This window comes from Theropithecus gelada, chromosome 1 (assembly GCF_003255815.1).
Source record: "Theropithecus gelada isolate Dixy chromosome 1, Tgel_1.0, whole genome shotgun sequence".
NCBI lineage: Eukaryota > Metazoa > Chordata > Mammalia > Primates > Cercopithecidae > Theropithecus > Theropithecus gelada.
Window position 1 is genome coordinate 195,682,299 of NC_037668.1, and position 27,458 is coordinate 195,709,756.

Genomic DNA, 27,458 nt, shown 5'->3' on the forward strand with positions numbered 1-27,458 from the left:
CTCATCACTGAAATGAAAATTTGTTTTTTCATCTATAACCTTTGATTTTTCGGGTAGATCATGCGCAGGGAGAAACTCCTTGCTTGCTCTCACCAGCCCTGTTCCAGTCACGGGTGATCCCCGTGCTTCTCCAGTTGTTCGAAGTTCACGAAGAGCATGTGCGGATGGTGCTGCTGTCTCACATCGAGGCCTACGTGGAGCACTTCACTCAGGAGCAGCTGAAGAAAGTCATCTTGCCACAGGTCAGAGGCCAAGTTTGCAGTGGGGTAGTCACAGAACCTGAGGAAAGAGTGCTGAAAGGAGGAGGTTTGGAGGTATTCAGATAATAGCTTACAAAGCCTTGAGGCAGCAGTCTGTGGAATACAAAGTGCTGAAATTAAAATTGCATTTCCATTCCATTCACACAGGCAAATCGATTAAACCGACAGATTTGGTCTTAACCTGGGAAAAACTATAATTGTTTGCTAATTTCAGAAGGGTAAATGAATAACAAAAATATATGGAGCGCTTTGTGAACATAAAATGTAATTATCCATAATTATTATAAAGTAATTAAATTAGAACAGAGAGGAACATGAGATGATTTGTATCAGTGTCTTTCAGGCTGTTGTTATCAGCCACTAGGGAACTTTATTATGATTTGCCCACTGAAGTGTTTCGTTAGTGAAACTAATGAAAGGTTTGTATTAGTTTCTTAGGCTGCCATAACAAATTATCACAAACTGCATGGCTTAAAGCAATAGAAATTTATTCTTAGTTCTGGAGGCCAGAAGTCTAGAACCAGGGTGTCACCAGGACCCTACTTCCTCCGAAGGCTGTAGGATGTGAAAGGGACTCCTCCTTACAAGCTTCTCATAGCTCCCAGCAATCCTTGATATTTCTTGGCTTCTGTCTATATCATTCCAACCTCTGCCTCTGTTGTCACGTGGCCTTCTTACCTCCTTGTCTGTCTTTACATGGCCTTAGAAAGACACCCGTCATCGAATTTATGGCCTACCCTAACCCAGTATAAAGGTCACATTCTGCATGGACAGGAATTTTGGAGGGACACTATTCAATCTAGTATGAAGTTTTTAAAAAATTGTTTTAAAAGACTACAATCACATGGTGTCTTTCAAATAATTTTCCTGTGAGATAGATTAACATTCTCTCTGCTTTCAAGGAGCTCGTAAGTGGGATATGTTTCAGTCATCTGTTGCCGTGTAACTACCCCAAAACTTAGTGCCTTAAAACAACAATCATTTTATTCTCATGATTCTTTGGATTGATTGGACTCAGCTGAAGGTTCTGTTCCACATACCAGCTGAGGCTTCAGTCATCTGGGGCCCGACAAGGGTTGATACATCCAAAATGGCTCCTTGGTATCTTGGAAGGGGTGGCTGCGAGGCTGGGCCTTTCTCTCCATGAATTTTCGGGGAGCCCTGGGGCTTCTGTCCCCCAAAGTGACATTTCCACATGTGAAGGGGTGGCCTGCGGGCGTTTCTTGTTAAGTGGAATGAGAGACTTGAGCAAAGAAATGAGACACAGAGACAAAGTATAGAGAAAGAAAAAGTGGGCCCAGGGGACCAGCGCTCAGCATACAGAGGACCCATGCCGGCAGCGGTCTCTGAGTTCCCTTAGTATTTATTGATAATTATCTTTACCATCTTAGAAAAAGGGAAGTGACAGGATAATAGGATCATGGTAGGGAGAAGGTCAGCAGTAAGACATATCAATAAAGATCTCTGTGACATAAGTTTAAGGAAAAGTGCTGTGCCTTGATATGCGTACGTAAACATCTCCATAAACCCTTTTAGTGCATTAAGAGCAGCTTTGCACTAGCAAGTCCCACCTTTCGCCCTAAGGCGGTTTTCTCCTTTCTCAGTAAACAGAACATACAATCGGGTTATGTTCCATTGCCCAGGGACGGGCAGGAGACAGATGCTTTTCTCTATCTCAACCGCCAAGAGGCCGCCTTCCCTCTTACACCAATTCTCCTCAGCACAGACCCTTCACGGGTGTCAGGCTGGGGGACGATCAGGTCTTTCCTTTCCCACGAGGCCATATTTCAGACTATCACATGGGGAGAAACCTTGTACAATACCTAGCTTTCCTAGGCAGAGGTCCCTGCGACCTTTGGCAGTGTATGTGTCCCTGGGTACTTGAGATTAAGAGAATGGTGATGACTTTTCACAAGCATACTGCCTTCAGGCACTTGTTTAACAAAGCACACCCTGCACAGCCCAAAATCCTTTAAACCTTGAGTCACCACAGCACATGTCTCTTGCAAGGACAAGGTTGGGGGTAGGGTCACAGATTAACAGCATCTCAAATACAGAACAAAATGGAGTCTCTTATGTCTACTTCTTTCAACATAGACACAGTAAGTCTGATCTATCTTTCTTTTCCCCACACACATGATTTCTCTAGCAAGGTAGGTGGAGTTCTTAAATGGATGGCCAGGGCTAAAGAAAAAAAGGGGACAAAAGAAGCCTTAAAGTGTAGGTTGTGAACTGACAGCCATTTTTGCCTCATTCTCTCGGTTAGAGTTGCAAGAGTCAGCCCAGGCTCATTGTGGGGGATGGGTTTACTCAAGGGCATGGATACTGGAGGTGTGATTCACAGGGGGCTGACTTTAAAGTCACTATGTTGTAGTAACTACAACATAGCACTTTGTATTTACATCTGTAGCAGTGATTCTTACCCAGTATGTAGTTGTGTCTGGAAATTTAGAAGAGGAATGAAGCAATCTTAACTCTGACATGGAGGTGTCATCATAGGTCTCAGAATTGGACTGAGGTCAGAGAGTAAATGTTGAGCATGTGGAAGGCAATGAAAGCTCTCAATACTTAGGAAACTGCTTCCCCTAAAAAAGAGTGGGCCAATTTGTGTGTGCTAGAAAGTTCACTTTGGTAGCAGTGTGGAAGAGAGAACACAGAAAGGGAAATAAGCTAGGAAGCTGTTAGAATAGTTTAGCTAAGATGACAAAGGCTAGGGAAAGTGTGACAGTGGATATAGGAGAGGGACACAGAAGGGGTAGTACGCAGTTTCGCATTAGATGGAAGAAGTGTTGAGGATGACTGATTTTTGGCTTGGGGGATTGTTTTATGATTATCATTCAGTGGGTAGAACTCTAATATGTAAAAGAAACATGCTTTAGTTTACATGTACAGAAAGTGCCTGATCTGTTAGCATTGGTCCTAATAATTTTCTTTTGAGTCCTGTTTGAAATCTTTGATCTTACTATATAAATGAGGAAACTAGGCCAGAAAAATAAAAAGACCAATTGGTCAAGTCACATCGAGAATTACTAGCAGAGCTAAGACCAAAACCAAAGATTCCTGATACCTATCACACCCTGCTGCTTCCACTAGGCAGGCCAGTTATCCTGGCCTTGTGTCTGGCTGGTGCAGATGCTTTGAAGGTCATTTCCTTCCTTCTCTGCAGAGCAGTACTTGCCTGGTATCTGTATGTTACTGTCTTCTAAGGTGTTTTTGGTTGCAAGTAACTCATTTTAAACCAGCTAAGCAAAAAACAAAAAATAATAAATGTTAGACTACCTTAGATGGAAATCAAGTGCATCTGGGGCTTACAGCCATGTTTTTAATTCCTTTCTTTCTACATTTGACTTTTGACTCTCTAACCAGCTTTCCTTGTTTTGGTGTGCACATGGCCAAACACGGTTGTCCCATAACTTCCAAGTTTTCTGTCCTCATTAAAAAAAAAAAAAAAAAAATTCTTCTAGAGATGGGGTGTGTGTTGCCCAAGCTAGAGTGTAGTGGCTATTCACAGGCATGATCCCACTACCGATCAGCCCAGGAGCTTTGACCTGCTCCATTTCCAACCTGGGCTGGTTCACCCCTCTTTAGGCAACCTGGTGGTCCCCAGCTCCTGGGAGGTCACCATATTGATGCTGAATTTAGTGCAGGACACCCAAGCGGCATAGCATGCTACAGCCCAGAAATCCTGGGCTCAAGTGATCCACCTGCCTCAGCCTTCTGAATAGCTGGGGCTACAGGCACGTGTCACTGCCTGGCATAGTGTCCTCATTTTAAGTAAACCTATATAAACTGAAAATATAAATTCTAGTTTATATTACTGGACAAGAGATCGTGATGGGCTCAGTTTGGGACAGGTGTTACATGCATCATTTACAAAGGAAGTTTTAAGGTCCTACCCTTGAAAAGAGCTGAAAAGAGGAGCATGGACAGGAACATAACTGTTAGCGCCCTAGACGAGTTCTGAGTGTGCTCTGCAAAACACTGCCAGTATGTGAACTGTTTATTACAGTTCTGTGATGTGAGTACAGATATGAAGACTTAACATTTAAAAGCTTTTGTAGCAATTTGACAGTATTTTTATGTCCCCAACATATGTCTTTTTAATTTTGTTTTGATTGTATTTTTTAAAAATGGTAAGTCTATGATGGATTGGGAGGGGAAGATACTGGTCTTTCACCACAGGTAGTTTGAGAGCCACTGACCTGGAACACATATCTAAGATAATGTAGTTTATCTGAATAAGCACAATCTGCAGCCCAAATGCTCATTTACAGAGGAAGAAAGAGATAGGTATTGTGGTTGTCAACCCTTATTACCTCATTTGCTCCTAGGTTTTGCTGGGCCTGCGTGATACTAGCGATTCCATTGTGGCAATTACTCTGCATAGCCTAGCAGTGCTGGTCTCCCTACTTGGACCAGAGGTGGTTGTGGGAGGAGAACGAACCAAGATCTTCAAACGCACTGCCCCAAGTTTTACTAAAAATATTGACCTTTCTCTGGAAGGTAAGAATTATTAAAAGGTCTAGCTTTTTGTGTATGTTATTTTTTTAGATTTTTAATATTATATAAGTAATGTAGGAGGGTCATATTCAGTCAAATGATATAAAGAAGTATAAATAAAAAGTTAATTTCCCTTTCTGAACTTCTGGGGGGGCTTTTCAGTGGAAATCCTTTCATTTTTTTTTAAGCTCGCAAAAAGACAAATATATGTTTACACATGCATAGAGTTGTGTACCACATAAGGACATTTTGGTCAATGAAGGACCTCGTAAATGACCGACTGTCTATACCACGGTGGTCTCATGACATTATAATGGAGCTGAAAAATTGCTGTTGGCAGTTGATGTTGTAGCTGTAGTGGAATGCATTACTCATGTGTTTGTGGTGATGCTGGTGTAAACAAACCTAGTGTGCTGCCAGTCATAAAAGTATACTGCATACAGTTATGTGCAGTGCATAATACTTGGTAATGATAACAAATGACTATGTAACTGATTTATATATTTACTATACTTTCAATCATTAGTGTATTCCTTCTGATTTAAAAGAAAAAAAGTTTAACTGTGAAACAACCTCCAGGGGGTCCTTCAGGAGATAATCCAGAAGAAGGGATTTTTATCAGAGGACATAACAGCTGGGGAGGTCAAAGACAGTGAAATTGATGATCTTGACCCTGTGTAGGCCTAGGCTAATGTGTATGATTGTGTCTTAGCTTTTAACAAAAAAGTTTCAAAGTAAAAATAAGTAAATAATTTTAAAAACAGAAAAAGCTTACAGAATAAGGATATAAAGAAAATATTTTGGTACAGTTGTACAATATGTTTTAAGCGTAGTGTTATTACAAAAGAGTCAGTTAAAAACATTAAAAAGTTTATAAAGTTATAGTAAGCTAAGACTATTGAAGAAATTTTTTAAATAAACTTAGTGTAGCCTGGCTGGGTGTGGTGGCTCACACCTGTAATCCCAGCACTTTGGGAGGCTGAGGTGGGCAGATCACGAGGTCAGGAGATCAAGACCATCCTGGCTAACACGGTGAAACCCCGTCTCTACTAAAAATACAAAAACATTAGCCAGGCATGGCGGCAGGTGCCTGTAGTCCCAGGAGGCTGAGACAGGAGAATGGCGTGAACCTGGGGGGCAGAGCTTGCAGTGAGCCAAGATCGCACCACTGCACTCCAGCCTGGGCAACAGAGCGAGACTCTGTCTCAAAAAAATAAATAAATAAAAATAAACTTTGTGCAGCCTAAGTGTAGTGTTTATAAAGCGTATGATGGTGTACAGTAGTGTCCTAGGCCTTCGTATGCATTCACTGGTAACTCAGCAACTTCTTGTCCTACAAGTGCCATTCATAATAAATACCCTATACAGGTATACCATGTATCATTATATTTTTACTGTACCTTTTCTATGTTTGGATACGCAAATAATTACCACTGTGTTACAATTACCTACAGTACTCAGTACAGTAACATGTTGTGTCAGTTTATAGCCTAGGTGTTAGTAGGCTATACCATCTATGATGTTTGTACAAGGACAAAATCGCCTAAGATGCATTTCTCAGTACATATCCCCATTGTTAAGTGACACAAGACTGTGTAGATTTTTGTTTAAATGGTAAGAAAATGCCATGCACAAATCTATAACTTGTTTAACTTGTTTTCATGTAACAACATATCAGGGACCTGTCTCCCAATACATAGAAGTCTAACTTACTCTTTGAAAGCTACCTAATATTTCATTGAACATAATTCATTCAGTGATTTCTTTATTCATGGATACTGCATCCATTTCTGGATTTGTAATCACTATAAACAGTGCTGCAATGAATATCTTTATACATGTATCTTTCCAGTTGGTCCCCCATATTTGCAGGTTTGCATCTGCAGATTCAACCAACTGTGGATCAAAAATACTCAGAAAAGAAACAAACAAAAAAAAGGTATAAGAAGTAACCCAGAAATGATTTAAAGTATTATGGGATGATATGCATAGGTTATATTTAAATACTACATCATTTTCTTTAAGAGACTTGAGCATCTGCAGACACTGAATGTCAGAAGTAAACTTGCTGGGCCAAAGGATATATTTTAAATTTAGTACATACTGTCAGCTTACAAAAAGGTTACATCAATTCTTATTAACACTAGATGTTTAAGTTTCTTGTGACTTTTCTTGGCCTATGGGGTAAAAAGCTGTTGACTTTTAGATACTTCAGGAAGTCCTTATTTCTGATATGTTCCCAGTGGATGTTACCTGGGAGGTAGCAGTAATTTCTGGTCTTACAAGAATTTTTTATCAACAATGTCATTGCTCGTTTGTATAGCCTTCAATAAGACAATGACCTTGTTATGTAATTCTGGATCTCTAACCCAGTTCTCATTGATAGTTGGTAACATGGAGACAATAGAAAAGAGTTATCAGATAGGCTTTTCTCTAATTTTGATGCTAAAAGAATTTTTAAAGCAACATTGGCTTCCTGAAGTTTTGAACAGCGTTCACCTCTTCCTTGGTGCTAATGAAACCAGTGTTGTGGCTGCAAAGAGCTTGTAAAGGGTGATGTAGAGTCTGTGGTCTCATTTTCAGCTATGAGAGGGAAATAGGAAATTAAGTCTGCCTGAAAGAGAAGTGGAGAACATGGTTCAGAGAAGACGACATCGGATAAGACATTAGATAGGACTTCAAGGAGGACGGTGGCACAAATAAGAGTGAAGGGCTTGTAGAGGCCTGGCCTTAGAGGGCTGGGGTGAGGAGGGGAGATGTGCTGCTGAAGAGAGCTGGGGACCTAATTGTAAGAATTTACCCCAGGCCATTCCCCACATCCTTTTTTTTTTTTTAGCCAAAATTTTACTGAATCATTTTGACCAATGCCCATTTTTTTATTATGAACTTTCTGGTAAACTGTTAAGGACATTTCTTGAAACTTTTTCCCCAGTTGGTGTTAAATGTCCATAGCTTAAATTTATTATTTTAACTACTACTAAATGTATAGTTTTGTGGTATTCAGTACATTCATATTCTTGTGCTTATACTCTTCAACTTTTATTCTTAAAAGGAAAGTAAGTAGAATTAGTTGGTTTTAAATCGCCACCAACATGTTTTGAAGGGCTGTAATTTTTTAACTAGGTGTCCCAAAGGTTGTATCTATATAATGCTTGGATCCTTTCTATTCATCACCACCACATGGAGTGGACACAGCCTGTTCTTAAACACCTCTAGGGACAGGTAGTCCATTCCATAATGGGTGTATGTCTTCAAATGTTTGAAGATGTTCTCTCCTGCATTTTATCCTTTATCTGTGTTAAAATATACCCATTTCACTTAACTTATGCCCACCAACCATGTGATAGATCAAGAAGCAATTTACTGTCCCTTTCATGTTTTGGAGTTTTTATTTACCTTCAGATTCTTCTATGCGTGTCGTCTGCAGCAAGCACAGTCAGATCTCGCCAGTCTTGGAGAACCCCTTCTCTAGCATATTCCCTAAATGTTTCTTTTCTGGCAGCATGCCCATCAACAGCAAGAAGCACATACAGCGAGATTACTACAATACTCTTTTACAGACAGGTAGAAATATTAAATTTATATAGCTTTTCCATTGCTTGGATGAATGTTTTCCTGAGACTAATAAGCTTAAGGGTGTTTTGGGAGTTTTGAGACTGATTTATTTGTAATTATATAGTCAGCTTTGGTCTCATCTTGTTTCTCCAGACTAATGGATATATACTTACCTCTTCTTTGTAATTGGTGAGAAAAGCAGGTTGACATTACTTGAATTCTTTTTTTGCACTGATACTTTAAGACTTCTGATGCCTTAGTGCGGCATCTTCCAAATTGTACCAAGAATGATAGTTTTGAAAGATGTTAATGGGCGTGTTGTGAAAAAGAGTTCTGTGGTTAAATGAGTTTGGGGAAATGAGAGCAAAGTCATTAACACATTGCACAGGATCTCTCAGTGCCTTAACTACTACACTTAGGGAAATCTGCTTAAAGTGAGGATAATAAGTTGAGTTAGGCAAACTTTTGAGCATGCAAGACTTTTTCAGGCATATGTAATTAACATCCCAAGGATAACACTGCCTGGCTTAGAGCATTTCTATATTTATGTATAGATAATTATGTCAGTATACTATATGTTTAGATATTTAATAAGGATTGAATGTGCTAGGTATTACTTACATGCTTCCACTGAGTTAATAATATAAGTATTATATAATTATTTGGATAACATGTTACATCATTGATCTTGAGTAATGTTCTGCTGGGATCTCTTTTGTTTAGTATGCATGGATATTTCCAAGTAATTAGATCTATACTACTTACACTTCCTTAATGCTATCCTTCCCCTAAATGTAGCTCTTACCCTTAACCAGTATTTTATAAGAATAATTCTTTTCCCTACAGGCGATCCATTTTCTCAGCCTATTAAATTTCCCATAAATGGACTTTCGGATGTAAAAAATACTTTGGAAGACAGTAAAAACTTCCCATCAAGTTCTAAAAAGTCTGAGGAGTGGCCTGACTGGAGTGAGCCTGAGGAGCCTGAAAATCAAACTGTCAACATACAGATTTGGCCTAGAGAACCATGTGATGCTGTCAAGCCCCAGTGCACTACCTTGGATATGGAGGAGTCATCTTGGGATGACTGCGAGCCCAGCAATTTAGATACTAAAGTAAACCCAGGAGGTGGAATCACTGCTACAAAATCTGTTACCTCAGGGGAGCAGAAGCCCATTCCTGCTTTGCTTCCACTCACTGAAGAGTCTATGCCTTGGAAATCAAGCCTACCCCAAAAGACTAGTCTTGTACAAAGCGGGGATGACCCAGACCAAATCAAGCCGCCAAAAGTGTCATCACAAGAAAGGCCGCTTAAGGTTCCATCAGAACTTGGTTTGGGAGAGGAATTTACCATTCAAGTAAAAAAGAAGCCAGTAAAAGATCCTGAGATGGATTGGTTTGCTGATATGATCCCAGAAATTAAGCCTTCTGCTGCTTTTCTTATATTACCTGAACTGAGGACAGAAATGGTTCCTAAAAAGGATGAAGTCTCCCCAGTGATGCAGTTTTCCTCAAAATTTGCTGCAGCAGAAATTACTGAGGTGAGTACTTTTTATGGAGTAAGCTGTGCTACTAGCTTTAGGATTTCCCTCATAGGTCCTAGTTGCACTATCCCATGTATAACAAGCAACGTGCTATTTTTCCAATCATCAAGTCAAGCACAAAATTAACAAAATCAGTTTCTGTCATTGGTATCTTTCCTTCCCCAGAAAAATGTAGCAATGCTTAGGCTAAGTGTTTGTTTAATGAGCTATTTTAACCTTTTTATTTGAAAAAAGATTAAAATAAGGATATGGTGTCATCCACACTGATTTTTACTTGATTTTATGGTTTTTGCAAAGCTATTTTCCAGTGCTGTGGTTTTGTAATCCTACTTTTCAACTTTCTGTTAGAGCTCTAAGTTATTTTACTTAGTACGAGGTAGTGTTTCTGGCATCAAAAGATAAATTTTAAATTCTTGCTTTTTCAAATTTGCATATGGATTTGTTTCAGTGGGTTCTTGGTGTGCTTTATTTTGTTGCAGGGAGAGGCTGAAGGCTGGGAAGAAGAAGGGGAGCTGAACTGGGAAGATAATAACTGGTGACAACAGATGTGAGTTAAACTTTAGGAAAAAGGATTCCCTTTTTTTTAAAAAAAAAAAAAGAATACCTCAAAAGCAGGCTTTGGGACAAGAAAACCCCAAAGTGGCCTGCTTTTCCCATCCCAGGAGCTCATTATCCAGTCTGCACCAACAGAAATAGGAGACTGACTGCGAGTGCTGGCTAAAAGCCCTGGGGGTGAGGCTCACAGTACTGGTTTCCAGGAGGAAGAGCCTTTTTGCATTTGACTGAGGCCAGTTTCTTTGAAGAGCAAGTAGCTGAAGAGAGGTCAAATTTACTGCTTTTTCCAGGACAATTCTGGAAGTAAAGAAAATGTAAGAATTCAAGCTGGTTAGCTTAATTTTGTGCCATTTCTTTAACATAAGAGTAAGCTCTATTATGAAATACAACTTAAAAAAATTTTAGCTATAAATTATATAAATGATTTTAAATTGCTGAGGTTTCCTTAGGCAGCTTATTTATTTGTTTACAGTTATACTATCTGAGTAAATGGTTCTTTGTGGACCTGGGCAGTTCCTGACTGTTCCACATGTAGTACATTGTACCAAAGTTCTTAATGAGAATATTCCCCACAATCCTGTTCTCTAAATGTCAAATAAAGATTATTTTCACTAGATTCAACTTCACAAAATTTGTTTTATATCTGTTTGTTAGAAAATGTACAGACGTAAGTTTCACCCTAGAGTATGTATATAACGTTTTAGCTTATCCATCCTTTCATGGAGCGCCTCCATTTCCATTAAAAGCCAGGCCGGAGCAGGACCCTTTTGGAGTAGTGACTCAGTTGCTTCCAAGGCCCCTGCTATTGTGTGCAGCGCTGACCTGTACTCTTCTTCCCAGGGGAACTCCTGACGAGCTCTTTTTGCATAAGGCTGGGAAAAAAAACATAAGTAATATAAATATAAAGAACCTTCCTTTTGGACTGGAAAAAAGTTACGTGCAAATTTTATTCTAGTCATTGGATCACAAAGGTAGGAGGAGGGTGCACCCTGAAACCCCTACATAGTCACCTAGAAAAATATATAAAGCCATCATAGCAATTCAGAGTGCTGCTACTAGTGTCTTAGTTTGTATGTGGTATACAACAAGTATTCTGTCCCAAAGGTCTCCCAATGAGAAGTGCTGCATAGTCCAAGCTTACATGTCGTATAAACAAGTTCATAAATGTATTTTCTTCTTATGAAAGTTTGACTAAAACTTATCAGAATGTTGTTCTTCATGAATTACTACTATACTAAAATGCTCAAAACAATATTTTGAATATCCTTATTGGTGTCAAATTTCTGCCTTTTAATAGGCAGATGTGATCTTTAGATACTGCCAAAAATTATTAGGAGTCTGATTTGATTAATAAGGAAAGGAATCAAACTAAACATTTAGGAGAGTAAGTTTCTTTCATTTTCTTCTGTGGTTCAGTAAAGACTGCATTTATAGCATCATTGGTACAATATATAACTTCCCTTAAAGGTTACTACCAATAATTCAAACATACTGAAAGAATATATTTGGTATGGTATAGTCCCACTTCTGATTTTTAAAAGCAACTACCATAAAACAGAATTTTACATGTCTAGATCTGTTTGATTTGAAATTCAACATGAGGCTGGAAACCACATTGGTTTGTTTCATCAGTAAGTAATAAGGGCAGAATTTGCCTTGTTAAAGTTTGCCCCTATTGAAATCAGCCCGTACCTGTAAAGGTGACCTCTTTGCTTCTTCTACAGTCACATTAGCAAAGCGTTCCCAGAAAATACCTTTTTCCTGTTTCACCCGTTCCACTTTGGCAGCTTCAGTTTCATCTACAAACCCAGTCTGCCAGGGACCATGAAAAACCAAGCAAATAGCAACATGTTAGCACTCTACTAGATATGAAATGGCCACATAATCTATGTAAGTGCTTAATGTTCAGCCATACTAGGCAAATTCTGGAAGTCACATGGACTGATCTTATAAATCCTCTTAGTATAATCTGGATTAAATCACTCTACTGTGTTCTTCCTTACAGAAAAGTTATAGAATCGTCTTTGCAGGAAAAAATGATAGTCTGCTAACCTTTACTGTATTAGCTAAGAAACTGGCAACAGCAGTGTACACACATGTACTTAAAATCCAGCTTAGATGTAATATAAGTAGGCCAAGTGTGGTGGCTCACACCTGTAATCCCAGGATTTTGGTGGGAGGAATGCTTAAGCCCAGGAGTTTGAGGTTACAGCAAGCTATGATCACACCACCACACTCCAGCCTGGGCGACACAGAGCGAGACTCTGTCTAAAAAATAAAGTTCAGTGAGTCAAGTGGGCCCATCCCACCTAAAAAAAATGTACGTAATATATGTAAAATATATAACATGTGCATCATTACATGTAATATATAAAATAATTCACTTTCTCCGGGTAGTCTAAATTTGTGGTTTAACAGTTCCACTAGTATTTCAATTAACTATTATTTCCTCACACTAAGTTCCAAAGTATGCATAGATATAGGAACCCTGTTATTCAAAATTTTGGTTTTAATTGTAAAAACAGGCCTTGGCTGCAAAGAGAATAAAAAAGCCATCCCTTAAAAAAAAAAAAAAAAAAGACTCGGCGCTTACCCTGGCTTGGAAGACTGCCACCAAAAAAAAAAAGAAAAGCCATGCCTAAGTTATACCCAAAATATGGATGTTTACATCCTCTCAGGCCTACCTAATTATGTGATCAAGTGTATTTAATTATGATTATTAATGGCTTAGGGATCCTCATTAGTTATCTCACTGCCTGGATAATCAGTGCTATTAAACCCCAAACTACAGGCAGAGGAACTACAAGTGTTCTTTTTTGAGACAATCTCGCTCTGTCACTCAGGCTGGAGTGCAGCTGCACGATCTTGGCTCACTGCAACCTCTGCCTCCCTGGTTCAAGCAATTCTCCTGCCTCAGCCTCCTGAGTAGCTGGGACTGCAGGCGCGCACCACCATGCCTGGCTAATTTTTGTATTTTTAGTAGAGATGGGGTTTCACCATGTTGGCCAGGCTGGTCTTGAACTCCTGACCTTGTGATCCACCCACCTTGGCCTCCCAAAGTGCTGGGATTACAGGCATGAGCCACCATGCCCAGCCCCAAGTGTTTTACTTCTGTGGCCTCAATTGCTTAGTAAAAGTCTGTCCACACTGTGCTGAGCACTGTGAAAAGTTTAAGAAGATACTCAGGTTGGTTACAGTTACATAATTTAAAAAAAAAAAAAAAAATAGGACAAAGAATAAAACATCAGCCATGTAAAGAAAGTACCTTCTCCAGAAAGGATACAACTTTGTTCTTAGTTTCTTCAGAACTGAGACACTGTGGAACTATCTCTTCGTGATTTGTTCCCTATTAAGAAATTGATGAACAAGACCAATTTTAACATGTTTCAACAACTTACAAAGATAAGTTTTATGAGCTACCTTAACCAAAAATTCATTTTAAGTAAAAGAGTCCCAGAGGATCCTCAAAGGTGATAAACTCATGATTCCTTCAGGGTCCCTTAGGAGAATATAAAGTTAACTTCTGTACAAGTGTTGTAGGCTTTCATTACTTCTGCTGGGTTATACTAATGCTTCTGGACTCCCTTATGATCATAGGCATGACTATACAGCAAATGCTGTAAGAGTAAAGGAGCAACCCGTCTTACAGGTTTAGGTTCATCAGCCTAACCTTTATGACTGATAGTACAAAATGAAATGTATTATCATTTGAACCAAAAATACTATCTGCTCGAAGACTGTGTCTGTGTCAGTAGGCCTGCTGTGTATGCCTGTTCTAGTCCTTGTTTATTCAGAGGACCTTAGGAAATTCACTTCATTTCTCTAAGCCTCATTTTGAGAAGCTGTAAAAGAAATAACGAGTAATGTACCCTTCAGACAATTTTCCGATTGCAATACAGAAGCAGTTCAATAAATGTTTTGGGATTGTTCTGGAATATTTGAAATATTAAAATGGTTTGAAAGTCATTGTGATAAATCAGTTTTATGATTACCTCAGCAAACTGAGTAAACGCCTCCAAGGTATGTTGTTCTAGCAGCCAACTCCTGTCAGCTAGCAGTAAGGCAAAAATACAGGACAGGTTGGGCAGAATTCTGTCCTAAAAGAACCAAGCCTTATTATAATAGAGAAACAGAAACCACAATAGATAATCATAAAATAGCCATACATTCAGTAAACCCAGTGTTGTCAAGTTTTCATAATCCTGTCCCAGGGGACACACATTAAAACATATTAGGTAATGTCACTCTTTTACTCAAATCCTTCCAGTAGCTCCCTATTTCCCTCCAAGTGAAAGCTAAAGTCCTCAAATGGCCTGCCAAGTCCTGCTACCTCTGTGTTAGCTATACTTGCTTCCCTGAATATAAGAGGCATGCTCCCATCTGCAATGCTTTGCACTTCAGGTTTTTACTTGCATGTCATCTTGGTGACTGACTATATTATCCCCTTTCAAATTGGACTCCCACATTCCTGGAATTCCCTATCTTCCTTCCCTGCTTTATTTTTCTCCATGGCACTCACCACCATTTAATATACTGCACATATCACCATGTTGTTATTGTTTATTGCCTCTAAACAGGCTAACAGTGGGGATTTATTAGTTTTGTTCATTACTGCATTGCCAGTGATTAAAATAGCACTGGATATGGCAAAAACTTATAATCTTTCCCAAATGGATAAATCAGTCAATCTCATTTCATAGCTTTGAATGCCTCCTATGTTCTTATGAATCTCAAAAATTTCTTCAGGTCTTGACCTCACTCCTGGGAATATAGAAGGCACTGCAATTTCTGCTTATATAACATTTGTTTCATAATTTCTAGGCCTGTATAGTCCACAGTGGTTCACAAATGAAGTGGCATTTTGGAATAGATTCCATGGTAAAAAGAAGACAGCTCAGATGCCAAGTGTCTTTGGATATTTTTGTCAAGAGAGTTGAAAAGAAGCTGTCAACGTTCTATGCTTATCTAATGAAATGTAACATTAACATGATGGAGACAGATGGGATACTGTTAACTTACGAACAAATAAAAGAGCCCCTTAGAAATTAAATTTTTGGTTTCAAAGAGTTTAATCCACATGTTCTGAGATACTATCATGTGTTTGATTACGTAAGAAAATTCTCATTAGTGGACTCTTTATAGTCTCTCCCTTGGAGGTTGCAGTGTCAATTATCTAGAATTACTATTGACTATAGTAATAAGGAAGGCGTAAACTCTCAATTTACGATCTCTTTGCTGTAATTTCTTTAAAATTACTGTACTGGCCTGGTAATATACATTTACTGAGGTTTTAAAATTCTGTAGATGTGTATTGCCAGGCCAGTACAGTACAATTTTATAAATAATCCATTTGTCAGCTATACATACTTTGCAACATTTTCAAAAATATTGTCTTTAAAAACAAGCAGGTTCTCTTTCATGGATAAAAGAACGAAGAGAATAACTTTAATAAATTACCAAATTTCCTAGTTACGTGCTGCTCCCCATAGGACAAATACGTTTTCTATACTCAGGAACTGTACATTAGAACCCAACTGGAATGAGACTCTAACATGGTAGACTACAGCCAACTAAAAATTATTTGTGTATCAACATATATTTTTCTAAAAGAAAAGAACTTAAAATGAATTGTATTATAAGTTATAAATAGATTTTATAATGTCTGAAACATAGTTTTTTTTTCCAACTTTGTCAGTAATTGCAAAATTTCAGAAAAAGCCTAAAAATCCCTTAATCACTAACTCTTATAGAGATTTTGTTTTAATAATACAAGAACAGAGTTAAGAAATATTACCTGGATAGCTTCAGGTATAAAAAGTTTTCCTAGAGAAGATACAAAATCCAGCATTGCCAGACGAACATAGTCAGGAGGCTCTAATTTAAGTAGTGAGGTCTGCAAAGTTACTACCTACAGAGGTGAAGACCAAAGAACAGTTATAAAGAATACCAGTATTTTGTACAGACACAGTAACTGCCTAAGATTTGGATGGAAATGTGGGGAGGGGAAACAAAACCAAACCCAGAAAAAAACAAACACACCACAGCCCCTGAACTTCACTGGTAGAATTTAAATAAGACAATCATATGAACAAGTTAACTATTACAGCATTATTCTTACCACACCCTCCTGCCTCAAACCACTGTAAAAATAAAAGTATACATGTTCCTGAAAAACTTTATATATCAAACCTTTAAACAATATTTTGTACAGACACTATTTTATTGTGCTTTATTGCACTTTGAAGATACTGTATTTTTTTTTTTTTTTTTTTAACAAATACAAGGTGTATGGCAACTCTGTACTGAACAAGTCTACCTGTACCATTTTTGCAACAGCATGTGCTCACTTCATGGCTGTCAGATTGGTAATCCTTGCAATATTTCAACTTATTCGTCAGGATTTTATTATGTTGATCTGTGATCTTTGATGTTACTATTGCAATTGTTTTGGGGTGCCACAAACTATGCCCATATAAGATGGCAAATATAATAAATTGTGTGTTGTGACTGTTCTACCAACAGGTAGGTCACCAGTCTCTCCCCTTCTCCTTGGGCTTCCCTATTCTCTGAGACACAATATGAAAATTAAACCTAAAATGGCCTCTTAAGTGTTCAAGTGAAAAGAATAATCTCATCTCTCACTTGAAAGCTAAAGATAATTCAGCCTGGTGAGGAAGGCTGTCAAAAGTCAAGAGAGGTGAAAAGCTAGGCCTCTTTTGCAAGTTAGCCAAGTTGTGAATACAAAAGAAAAGTTCTTCAAGGAAATGAAGAATGCTATTCCAGTGAACACAGAAAGTCTTATTGTTGATATGGAAAGTTTTAGTGGTCTGAATAGATCAAACCGGCCACAATATTCCCTTAAGCCAAAGCCAAATCCAAAGCCAGGCCCTAACTCTCTCCAATTCTGTGAAAGCTGAGAGGTGAAAAAGTTGCAGAAGAAATGTTTGATGCTAACAGAGGTTGACTCACGAAGTTTAAGAAGCAATCTCTAACATAAAAGTACAAGGCGAAGCAACAAGTGCTGATGAAGAAGCTGCAGTAAATTCTCCAGAAGATCTGGCTAAGATCACTGATGGAAGTGGTTGCCTTAAACAATATATTTTTAATGTAGAGGAAACACCATTCTATTGGAAGAAGATGTTGTCTAGGACTTTCATAGCTAGAGAGATGAAGTCAATGCCTGGCTTCAAGATTCTTCTTGAGGGGTAATGCAGCTGGCAAAGTTGAAGCCAATGTTCACTTGCTATTAAAAAAAATCCTAAGGCCCTTAAGAATTCTGCTAAATCTACTCTGCATGTACTCTATCAATGGAACAACAAAGCCAGGATGATAGCATACCTGTTTATATCACTGTTTACGGAATATTTTTTGTATTCCACTACTGAGAGGCCTACTGCTCAGAAAAGATTTCTTTCAAAATATTACTGCTCATTGACAATGCACCTGCTCACCCAGGAGCTCTGAAGGAGATATACAAGGAGATGATTGTTTTCATGTTTGTTAATACAACAATCATTCTGCAGCCCATGAATCAAGGAATTGTGACTTTCAAGTCTTACTATTTAAGAAATACATTTTATAAGGCTATAGCTGCCATGGATAGTGATTCCTCGATAAACCAGGACAAAGTAAATTGAAAACCTTCTGGGAAGGAGTCATCATTCCAGATGCCGTGAATAATATTCATGATTCATTTGTAGGAGGTCAAAATATCAACATTAACAGGAGTTAGAAGTTGATTCCAACCCTCAAGGATGACTTTGAGGGGTTCAGGCCTACAGTGGAGGAAGTAACTGCAGATGTGGTAGAAATAGCTAGCAAACTAGAAGTGGATCCTGAAGATGTGACTGAATTGCTGCAATCTCATGATCAAACTTGAGTGGATGAGGAGTTGCTTCTCATGAATGAGCAAAGAAAGTGGTTTCTTGACACAGAACTACTCCTGGTATAGAAGATGCTGTGAACATTGTTGAAATGAAAACAAAGAATTTAGAGTATTACATAAACTGAGTTGTTAAAGCAGTAGCGGGATTTGAGAAGACTGACTCTATTTTTGAAAGAAGTTTTCCTGTGGGTAGAATACCATCAAATAGCATCACATGCTACAGAGAAATCTTTCATGAAGGGAAGAGTCAATTGATGTGGCAGACTTCACTGTCATATTTTAAGAAATTGCCATGGCCACCCCAACCTTCAGCAACCACCATCCTGATGGGTTAGCAGCCATCAACACTGAAGCAAGACCCTCCACCACCAAAAAGATTATGCTTTGCTGAAGGCTCATATGATCATTAGCATTTTTAGCAAGAAAGTGTTTTTAAATTATATACATTTTTTACACATAATGCTGTTGTACACTTAACCTACAGTATAGTGTAAACATAACTTCTGTATGCACTGGGAAGCCAAAAAATTCATGTGACTCACTCTATTGTGGTGGTCTGGAACACAACCTGTAATCTCTCTGTGGTATGCCTGTATTTAAAATTCTATTGAGAGAAGTTCATTATTTAGTAAGGACTGGCAAGCTTTTTCTCTAACAGGCCAAATAGTAAATATTTTAGGCTTTGTAGGCAACATGTTCTCTGTTACATATTATTTTTTATTTTGCAAACCTTTAAAAATCATGCCTACCTCTTGGGCTGAAAACAGGAGGGCAAAATTTAGACAGGAGGTCATAATTTGCAAACCTCTAATTTAAGGGAATCTTAAGGTGAAATCTTTTATAAAGGAAGCAATACCTTTTGAACAATCTACTTAATTAAAAATTTTAGAATTTTGTTTGGGTTTTTTAAAGGTAGGCACATTATATCAAAATTATTTTTTCTAAAAGAATATTAGAGGTTTCAGAATCAATCAAATTGTTGCATTCACTGAGTTAATTATTGTACTGATTCTTTATAAATTAGTAAAATCCATGTTATACATATGGTATAGTACATGTTATTGCTAACATATACACATCATTAAAAACAGCTACTAAAAGCAAAGCTGTATGTTTCATTCCTTTCTGTTCTACCACATACTGTGACAGGAATCATCTCTTCCATCATCTTCATAAATAAGAAGGGTAGTTTCTCCTCTTAACAGTTATTGTTTCTCTTTCTTACCTGACCCTGAGCTTAAGCTAACTCTTAATTTGGGGCATCAATTCTCTCTAGTATGGACTCTTTCCAAAGCCTCTAAATCACTTCAGTTTAGCTGAAGGGCTTTCCCATTTTCTCTGTCATCTTAGAACCTCCAAAAGAAAGGCGCAGCTGAGGCACCACGACAAGGGTTGCCTAGACAGCGACCCAGGCTCTGCCTGTCCTAGCCATGTAAGCTGGAGGCCAAAGAGGAAATTCAGGAGGCCAAAGAGGAAATTCAGTAGTGCTCTTCTTTCAAAATAATTGTATTTCTTCAAAGAAACAATGGGTGCTATCTTTTAATCCATATTGGTTAACCGATTCAACATTCCCACAGCTGCTGAAATGCCTTTGAAACTGCTATGAATGCAGGGTTCAACACATGAACTACAACTCCTAACCTCAGGGGTTTTTGGGGGTAGTTAACAGTAATAACAAAAAGTAGTGACTGCTCAGTATAGGGTGACAAAGAAGAACAGATAAAGGCTGAATTAACAGCGCCGTATATTAATAATACTGTAAGGAAGAAAGAAGAGAAATGAGATATCCTTGATGAAGACAAGTCAATATATGACACAACAGGAGGTTTAAAATAACTATTTCTAGAAAGCTATTTTACATGATAGCAATTTAGCAACCTCCTTAGCAAACAAAGTATCAATTTGGTCATTATTCTTACCTGAACTATCAGTTTAGGATCTAGAGTTTGAATGAAAAATCCCAACAGTGGAAGTAAAAGGCTGAATGTCTGCTGAATGTAAGGTTGATCTGCTACCTAAGAAACACAAAATCATTTTGAAGAAAAAGTTTCAATCACGTAAGAATTACTATAATAATAGGAAACTTTTATTGAGCACTTATTATATATCAGGTAATATGTTAAGCATTTTATATTACCTCATTTATGCCTTACAACAGCTCTGTGAGGTAGATATTATTACCTTTACTGATAAGAAAACAGGGTCAAAGAGGTTAAACAATTTGTTCAAGATCACATGGCTATGATAAAAAGAGCTGTGATTGAAATCCAAATTTACGTCTAAAAGGGATCTAATTACTTGTCTGTGACTGAAAGGCTTATATGTTCCTTAGTCATCTTAAAATTTCATTTCTCTTCTTCATAATTTTGGTTTACATTATAATATTGTAAGCTATATCCCCATCACAGATATCCTGAATGAATACTGAATGATTTGTGAACATCCGGGAAAGTACTTGTTGAAGTCAAAACAATGCAGTAGGGTAATCTGACCATAAAAAAAAAATAATAACAAAACATTATCTGTAAAATCATTTCTATCATTTCCCAAAAGTATGGCTGTTGCCTTTAGCTTCCACTAGCTGCCAGAGGCCAGTGTTATACTTAGTCAAAGAAAACAAACAGCCTATTTATATTTTTAAACTAAGAAACAGGTGTACAACCATGGTGTGGGAGGCATATCATTAGTTTTAGATCATCACTTGGCTTCTTGGCTTTGCTGGGAAAGAGAAATAGAAATTAGCCACATCTATTCACTAGCCCTTTCCACCTTTAAGTCAGCTCACTCTCCATTGCCCAAAAGATTTATTAAAGGTCCTAGAATCACAGAAATGGGATACATTAACCCAAAACAGAACAGAAACAATAGGGGAAGAGATAAGGGGCAGGGAGGGGAGAGGGTATAACCAGTTAGAAAAGTAAGTAGGTGGACTGCCATCACATCACATATTCTAATTTTACTAATATAATGCTATCACACTCTGAAAATGACAGCGGCCTGAGACAGTACAGATACTTTAAGTTCTTATAAAGGTCTACCAAACACCCACACCCAAAAGAATTAGTTTTTACTCTACACTGGAAAATTTCAGTACTATCCTCTTTTTTTGATATTTTCTGTTTTTTGATAAAGAAAGGATCAGTTGTTTTCCTTACCTGTTTAATGTTTAAAAAAGCCCAAAGCTGACTCACAACTTCCATAATTGCAGTTTGTTTTCCTATATCCAAAGCTTCACCAGCAGAATTACATATTGTAAGCAGAGCAGACAGTACTGTGTTCTAAAGGGCAGAAACAAGAAAGGACTTGAGTTTAAATACCAGTCTAAAGCACCACCAAGAGCCCACTTTTACCTAGAGATTATAAAAGTTACTTTTAACTCTTCATAAAAGTCCATGTAGAATAATATTTCTAAGAGCCAAAGCTATCTTTTCAGCTATTTACCTAACATAAGTATATATTATATTTGCTTTGTTTTTCTAAATAAACTTTTTTTTTTGAGACGGCATCTCGCTCTGTCACCAGGCTGGAGTGCGGTGGTGCAATCTTGGCTCACTGCAACCTCCAACTCCCAGGTTCAAGCAATTCTCCTGCCTCAATCTCCCGAGAAGCTGGGACTACAAGCATGCACCACCACACCCAGCTAATTTTTGTATTTTTAGTAGAGACTTGATTTTCATCATGTTGGCCAGGATGGTCTCGATCTCTTGACCTTGTGATCCGCCTACCTCAGCCTCCCAAAGTGCTAGGATTACAGGTGTGAGCCACCGCACCCAGCCATAAACTTCCTTTTAGGGTGAAATGTTGGAACCCAAGGTTACCAAATGAAAGCAGAAATGTACTTTAATAAATAGCTTTGATACAAGTGGTCAGTATAATCAAGCTACTTTATAATACACATCAACAAAAAGTTATTTTTTCACATTACGCACCCAGCAATCTTTATGGTTTACTAGATTTTTATTTTTCCTGTTGTCTGAAAATTTTAAATGCCTCAGCAACACTGCATTTAATGAGCAAAGACAGTACTTAAGAAGTACTAGTATTTGAAACTAAAGGCAATCTTTTCTGGATTAACTCTTACCTATGTATGAAAATACTCCATTCTCTCTCTGACTAGCCAGGAATGAGGTTTTTTGAGGTGTGGTGGGGGTACAGGGAAGGTCTTATGAGAATGTAATAATCAGTAACAATGAATGCCTTTAATCTATTATACTTAGACAACCACACTTAATTTTATGAAATTACCATACAACTTCTTAAGATTTACCTATTTCCTTTTACAAATGAACATGTTCTAGATGCAGAAATCCTCAAAACAATACTAGCAAACCAAATTCAACAGCACATCAAAAACTTAATTCACCATGATCAAGTACACTCCATTCCTGGGATGCAAGATTGGTTCAACATATGTAAATCAATAAGTGTGATTCGCCACATAAGCAGAATTAAAGACAAAAACCATATTGATTATCTCAATAGACATGGAAAAGCTGTTGGTAAAATCCAACATCCCTTCATAATAAAGGCCGTCAAGACACTAGGCATCAAAAGAACATACATCAAAATAATAAGAGCCATCTATGACAAACTCACAGCCAACATTATACTGAACAGGCAAAAACTGGAGGCATTCCTCTTCAGAAATGGAACAAGACAAGGATGCCCACTCTTAACCACTCCTATTCAACATAGTATTGAAAGTTCAAGCCAGAGCAATAAGGCAAGAGAAAAAAATAAAAGCAGCATACAAATAGGAAAAGAAGAAGTCAAACTGTTTCAGGATACAAAATCAATGTACAAAAATCAATACCATTTCTATACACCAATAACATTCAAGCTGAGTGGCAAATCAAGAAGACAAGGCTGGGTGTGGTGGCTCACGCCTGTAATCCCAGCACTTTGGGAGGCCGAGGTGGGCGGATCATGAGGTCAGGAGGTCAAGACCATCCTGACTAACATGGTGAGACCCCGTCTCTACTAAAAATACAAAAAATTAGCCGGGTGTGTTGGCGGGTGCCTGTAGTCCCAGCTACTTGGGAGGCTAAGGCAGGAGACTGGCGTGAACCCGGGAGGTGGAGCTTGCAGTGAGCTGAGATAGCGCCACTGCACTCCAGCCTGGGCGACAGAGACTCCGTCTGAATAACAACAACAACAAAAAAACACAATCCTGTTTACCGTAGACACATGCACACCCCTAGGAATACATTTAACCAAGGAGGTGAAAGATCTCTTCAAGGAAACTATAAAATTGCTAAAAGAAATCATAGATGACACAAACAAATGGAAAAACAGTCTGTGCTCATGGATTGGAAGAGTCAATATCATTAAAATGGCCATACTACCCAAAGCAATCTACAGATTCAATGCTTTTCCTACCAAACTATTGACACCATTTTTCACAGAATTAGAAGAAACTATTCTAAAATTCATATGGAATCAAAAAAGAGCCTGAATAGCCAAAGTAATGATAAGCAAAATGAAGAAGGCCAGAGGCATCTGAAACTATAAGACTACAGTAACCAAAACAGCATGATACTGGTATAAAAACAGAAATAGATCAATGAACACGATAGAGAACCTGCAAATAAAGCCACATACCTACAACCACGTGATCACTGAAAAAGTCAACAAAAACAAGTAATGGGGAAAGGATTCCTATTCAATAAATGGTGCTGGGCCAGCTAGCTAGCCTATATGCAGAAGAATGAAACTGGATAGCTACCTTTCAGCATATACAAGAATTAACTCAAGATGGATTAAAGATTTAAATGCAAGACCTCAAACTATAAGAATCCTAGAAAAAAACCTAGGAAACACCATTCTAGACCTCAGCCTTGAGAAAGACACCAGTAGCAATTGCAATAAAAGCAAAAATTGACAAGCAGGACCTAATTAAAGAGCTTCTGCAGAGCAAAAGAAACTATCAACAAAGTAAACAGACAACCAATAAAATGGGAGAAAATACTTGCAAACTATGCATGTGACAAAGGTCTACTATCCAGAATCTATAAGGAACTTAAAACAACTGAACAAGTAAAAAACGACCCCATTAGAAAATGGGCAAAAGACATGAACAGACGTTTCTCAAAACAAGACACACAAGAGGCCAACGAACATATAAAAAAACTATCAGGGAAATGCAAATCAAAATCACAATGAGATACTATCTCACACCAGTCACAATGGCCATTTAAAAAGTCAAACAACAGACATTGGTGAGGCTATAGAGAAAGTAAATGCTTATATACTGTTGGTAGGAATGTATATTATTTCAGCCACTGTGGAAAGCAGTTTGGCAATTTCTCAAAGCACTCAGAACTACCATTCTACCCCGCAATCTCATTACTGGGTACATATCCAAAAGAAAACAAATTGTTCTACCAAAAAGACACATGTACTCACGTGTTCATTGCAGCACTACTCACAACAGCAGACACTGAATCAACCTAGATGTCCATCAACAGATTAAAGATAATGTAGTACATATATACCATGGAACAGTATACAGTCATAAAAAAGAATGAAATCATGTCCTTTGCAGCAACATAGAGCAGCTAGACACCATTATCCTAAGCAAATTAATACAGGAATGGAAAACCAAATACCACATGTTCTCACTTATAAGTAAGAGCTAAACACTGGGCACTCATGGACATAAAGATGGCAACAATAAACACTGGGACTACTAGTAGGGGGAGGGAGGAGAGAGGATAAGGACTGATAAACTGTTGGGTACTATGCTGAATACCTGGGTGATGAAATCATTGATACCCCAAACCTCAGCATCACACAATAAAACCAGGTAACAAACCTGCACAAGTATCCCCTAAATCTAAAATAAAAGTTGAGCCTGGGTATGGTGGCTCACTCCTGTAATCCCAGCACTTTGGGAGACTGAGGCGGACAGATCACCTGAGGTTAGGAGTTCGAGACCAGCCTAGTCAACATGGCTAAACCCTGTCTCCACTAAAAATACAAAAATTAGCCAGGCATGGTGGTGGGTGCCTGTAATCCCAGCTACTTGGGAGGCTGAGGCAGGATAATCACTTAAGCCCAGGAGGCAGAGGTTGCGGTGAGCCGAGATCATGCCACTGCACTCCAGCCTGGGCAACAGAGCAAGACTCCATCTCAAAAAATAAAATAAAAAATAAAAGTTGAAAAAAAATTTAAAAAGACATATGTTGAACAACCTGCTGGACTAAAAAGCTGTGGTCATACTTCAAAAGTTTACTTATAGTGCTTTTACTTTACCTAATATAAAACAAAACATCTTTTGTCCTTACTATAGAAATTGGTACACATTAAATGCAAAACTCAGACACATTTAACCTGTTAACAAGGTATTTAACAGTTTTTCTAAAATAAAGTCACATAAAAACATTTCCTTTGGATAAGCCTGGGCACTGTGGCTCACACCTGTAATCCGGGCACTTTGGGAGGCCAAGGCGGGTGGATCACCTGATGTCAGGAGTTCGTAACCAACCTGGCCAAAATGGCGAAACTCTGTCTCTACTAAAAATACAAAAAATTAGCTGGGCATGGTGGTGGGAGCCAATCCCTGCTACTCAGGAGGCTGAGGCAGGAGAATTGCTTAAATCTGGGAAGCGGAGATTGCAGTGAGCCAAGATTACGCCATTGCACTTCAGCCTGGGCCATGAGAACAAAACCTCGTCCCCCCACAAAAAATTATAATTATTATGATCAAGTGTCATTACATATAACAGTATCAGAACATTTGTACTCAGCATGGAGACATATGCCCTCAGAAAACCCTGAACTCCTAAGTTAGAATTGCAAATAGACCTCTGTCCCTTTGAATGCCCTATCCTTATCCTTGCTTTTCTCTACTTAATGTAAATTGGCATTTCTTATTTTACTGTCCACTGCTAAGCTCAAATGTGAGTCTATGAGAGTAGAAATTTTTGGTTCCTGATGTACTGCCAATGCCTAGAACAAAGTGGCACATAAAAGTACTCCAAATATATTTGTTGAATGAATGAATGAGCATATGAACACTAAACTGGAAAATTCAATTTCATGTACTATATCCAGTCAACTTTTTAAAAGCTCGCATTTCCTACTTCTTCTAGTGGATGAGTCTCTTTTTATTATTCCATTATTTTATGAGGGAACATTCTATGTAAAAGGTACATAAAGGTTCAGAGTAAGTTCACATAAAATGGGGGTTGTATTTTGTCAAATGGAAGAATTACATCTGCCTAATCCAGAGATGCATCAGCAAAATTACACAACTGAAGTGTTCCATAGTGTGTTTGATCATTTCTCAACATGTCTTAAGCAACATAGGAAACAACCCCCCAATATAATACATCAATTAAAATAACAGTACGTTTCTCACAGATTCTTTTACGATGTAGAAATCTGAAAATCTTACTAGGTTCTAACAGAAACAGAGTACAGAGCCTGTGTGCTTGTTATTAACAACCTATCCCCGTTACCTAAAACAATGCTCAATAAATAGCTGCTGAATGAATAAAATTAATCAAAATTATTATCTTACCAGAGATTCTAGTTCTCCCAAAGTACGACTGCTGCTCAGCCATTTCCTGCATTCTGCTGTGCCTACCGTGGAGACCTCATGGACAGTTTGTTTCCTAAGCTCAGCAGGTAACGCCTGGAAGGAAATATGCTGCCACAGAGGCAGATTTTCTGCTTCTTTTGGGGAAAATTTATGGATAAACTCCAGCTGAAATAAATTGTTAAAGAAAGAAGAGTAATATGAGACAAGTCAGAGGAATGGATACACAAAAGCTAAGTATTTGTTTCCACATTTAATATTTCAAGAAAGCTTTTTAATAGTACCGTAATATCTATGTTCCAGACCAAGGTAACATAAATGAACATACCTTATTATTATTGTTGTTGACACTGCACTGGTTTCCAAAACAAAAACACAGCTTAAGTGGAGCACGATATAAATGCACTAAGCCATTAAATAATGTATTTCATTATTAGTTATGTCAGATATCTTATCATGCTCCTACTTACCAATAAGTCTTATTTTTCTGTATACTCCTCACCTTGTAGTTAAGTCAAAAGTAACATTCCAAATATACAAACTGGATTTAGTCAACCTTCATAGCTTACTATTATCTCACTTGATTCATAGCAGAGAACTTAAAGAAGCAAAGATTC

At 38.0% G+C, this 27,458-nt stretch overlaps 2 protein-coding genes across 3 annotated transcripts in view; one reads left to right on the top strand and one right to left on the bottom strand.

Moving 5' to 3' along the window:
- SCYL3 (SCY1 like pseudokinase 3) overlaps positions 1-11,038 on the top strand; it is a 42,162-nt gene extending 31,124 nt beyond the window's left edge. Inside the window, exons 10-14 of one of the 2 annotated variants that reach the window (XM_025403343.1) lie at positions 58-242; positions 4,592-4,763; positions 8,163-8,324; positions 9,162-9,856; positions 10,339-11,038. In XM_025403343.1, the coding sequence (XP_025259128.1) occupies positions 58-242; positions 4,592-4,763; positions 8,163-8,324; positions 9,162-9,856; positions 10,339-10,398 (1,274 nt within the window). In that variant the 3' untranslated portion in view covers positions 10,399-11,038. The remainder of the gene's footprint in view (positions 1-57; positions 243-4,591; positions 4,764-8,162; positions 8,325-9,161; positions 9,857-10,338) is intronic. The other variant, XM_025403353.1, reaches the window with a different exon arrangement.
- A 44-nt stretch (positions 11,039-11,082) lies between these two features.
- C1H1orf112 (chromosome 1 C1orf112 homolog) overlaps positions 11,083-27,458 on the bottom strand; it is a 58,701-nt gene continuing 42,325 nt past the window's right edge. The window contains exons 17-24 of the mRNA XM_025403323.1: positions 26,824-27,009; positions 21,455-21,577; positions 20,219-20,314; positions 16,209-16,322; positions 14,407-14,511; positions 13,680-13,760; positions 12,107-12,226; positions 11,083-11,286 (exon numbers count right to left, since the gene is read on the bottom strand). Of these exons, the coding sequence (XP_025259108.1) occupies positions 11,089-11,286; positions 12,107-12,226; positions 13,680-13,760; positions 14,407-14,511; positions 16,209-16,322; positions 20,219-20,314; positions 21,455-21,577; positions 26,824-27,009 (1,023 nt within the window). The 3' untranslated portion in view covers positions 11,083-11,088. The remainder of the gene's footprint in view (positions 11,287-12,106; positions 12,227-13,679; positions 13,761-14,406; positions 14,512-16,208; positions 16,323-20,218; positions 20,315-21,454; positions 21,578-26,823; positions 27,010-27,458) is intronic.